Below are 2,447 nucleotides of genomic sequence, written 5' to 3'. Positions count from 1 at the left end.
AGGCCACGGGCAGTTTTGTACTCGTACAAAATCTTCATAGAGCAGGGCGCAGCTCGTGAGATCTGTGTTGTTTAAGTTATAGTATGCGAGAGGCTAACAGCGCGCCAGGCATAAAATCTTCACCCGTAATTTTCTTTTGGGCGCGGGGAATCGCCGGTCTGGCGGGCAGGCTTCGTTCCGGGAGACAGCCCCATCGAGATCCGCGCCCCGTTTTGTTTATGGTGTGGCTTCAGAGTGAGGCATTGCACGTAATCATTCAACTTCAGCCCATCTCGAGAGAGGAGCGACGCACACTTGGTTGGCAGCGGGCGGCCGGTGAAAAACTACAAGCGACTACTTGTACCGCGACTACAGTGACACATGCATTTTCCGACTTTCGGCGCAGAATAATAAAGCCGTGAAAAGAGCGCCACAGAAACTTAAATATTCCACGGGAGGGATTTGGACGTCCGCACAGATGTTCTCCGCGGACTGGGGTGGCGGGAATAAAAAAGCGTTTGGTTTTTCCGTGCGGGGCCCGCGAGACGCGCTGAGTCACCGTCTCCACCTCGTAGGGATCGGACACATGGGCGGTTGCACGTCCACACCATCCAGCCCGGCCGTGACGCGACCCCTCCCTCCCTCCCGGATGATTCCTGTTTTTCTTTTCTGCGCGGAAATGTTCCCGTACTTTTCAGTGACTCGGCGCTGAGTCGCGAGGCGCACGGAAAACAGTAAAATAATTGAGGCGTTCCACGAGTGTGACGCCGGAGGATTGGCCCGTTGGGGCATCATGGTTGATTTGATTTCCTCCACCTTCGGCGCTGGAGTGTGTATCATGTTTGATTTGATTTCCTCTTGCCTTGGCTCTTTGTTTACTTAATTCTTCTTTTTTTAGGGGATTTTGTTTACTCACACTTGCTTGATTTGATTTTCTCTGCATGGCCTTTTGTTTACTCGATTCGCCAAATGAAAATTGGGTTTCGCTTGTTCGTTGAAGATTCGTTTTCCTCGTATTCGTATTTAAATTGATATGCGGACCTGGTTCAGTACATGATTTGCTGGGCCGGCCAAGTTTAGTATTTTTCAGAGATTTAGATAGCAAATAGCATTTCGCTTAACAGAACATAATCATGGCGAACTGCTTTCGGTTACAGGGAAATGCATCATATTGGATGCGCTAGCTCCCCGCAAAAATAAATAGAGCAATGAATAGATACATTAGCTGTTTTGTGGCACGAGCTGCAATCCTGGCAAGTGAAAACAATTGTCTCTGATTCTTGGACGGCAAATCGTTCATCATTTGATAAAATTTTCAGTTGTACCATGTACCATACCATCAACATCTGTTGGTTCGAAACAATATGCTCATTCAAATGAATAATAAACATGATCATATTTCCTTCGAAATTTGGAGAAATACTTTACATCGCTTGCCTTGAATAATTACACAGCGACGGTGCTCTTGCACACCCGCTCTCTCCTCTCATAGTCATAGCCAAACCCAAACCCCAAAAGGGGGCCAATCAAAAGCCCGCGGTGATCCTGGACTGATAGTCCTGTGCAGATCAATAGATTGATCGATCGGCACCGGATGCCAGGCAAGAACACTGGCCGTCCAAAGAACCCCGCGTCCTCCTCCTTCAACCCAAGGCAAAAAGGGTACATAGTTCCTACTAGCTAGCCAGCCCGATGCGGCGCGGCTCGACTAGCTCGCCACGGAGACGTCGGCCTTGGCGGACACGGGCGCCGGCGCCGGCACGCTGGGCTGCGCCTGGGCCTGCTGCTGCTGCTGCTTCCGCCTGGCGCTGGCCTGCTGCCTGGCCATGGCGGCGTCGAAGTGCATCTGCTCGTAGCGGCAGTCCTCGCTGCAGAAGGGGGTGTCCCCCTTATACATGAAGATGTCGCTGTTGCCCTGCAGCGGCTTGGTGCAGAGCGCGCAGGCGTCCAGCTCCAGCTCCGGCCCGTGCAGCTGCAGCCCGGGCTCGCCCAGCGGCTCCGCGTCGAAGAAGAAGGCGCAGGCGGCCATGACGCAGGGCTGTGCGGATGCAGCCTCCTCCTTGCTCGGGGGAAGAAGAAGAGGAACTCGAGAGAGCGAGGGTGTGCGGGTTCCGCTTGAGCTGAGGTTCGGAGGAGGTGGACGGGGCGGGCATATAAACCCGCGGGGAGGGTGGAGGGCAAGAGGGTTCGAGGCCGTGACGTGGTGCTTGGGCGGAAAGTTTTATTTTCATTTTTTTTGTGTGAGATGCTTGGGCGAAAAGCTGAGGGGGAAAGAAAGCTGTGGGCGGTTCTGGAACCCACATGCCGGCCGGCCCACCGGTAAGTGAGTGTCGGAGCGGTTTAATCATTACTTTATGTTTTGTTCTGCGGCCATGGCCCATGGCGCAGCTGGTGGCGGTGGGACGCGGGCGAAAACGACGAGATCCGGGCGGGGGTCGCGTCGATGGTAATACCGGCGACTCAGCTTG

The 2,447-nt window shown here is 53.7% G+C and overlaps 1 protein-coding gene across 1 annotated transcript; it reads right to left on the bottom strand.

Moving 5' to 3' along the window:
• Window positions 1-1,356: 1,356 nt before the first annotated feature.
• On the bottom strand, window positions 1,357-2,119 carry LOC147986673 (protein MARD1-like). Its single transcript, XM_087544877.1, has one exon. It carries the CDS (start codon window positions 2,006-2,008, stop codon window positions 1,688-1,690), a length of 321 nt encoding a protein of 106 aa, XP_087401003.1. The 5' UTR covers window positions 2,009-2,119; the 3' UTR covers window positions 1,357-1,687.
• Between the last annotated feature and the right edge of the window lie 328 nt (window positions 2,120-2,447).

Source organism: Triticum urartu, chromosome 2A (assembly GCF_056163025.1).
Source record: "Triticum urartu cultivar PI428250 chromosome 2A, HENAU_Tu73, whole genome shotgun sequence".
Taxonomy (NCBI): domain Eukaryota; kingdom Viridiplantae; phylum Streptophyta; class Magnoliopsida; order Poales; family Poaceae; genus Triticum; species Triticum urartu.
This window is presented reverse-complemented; position numbering and strand designations above follow the sequence as displayed.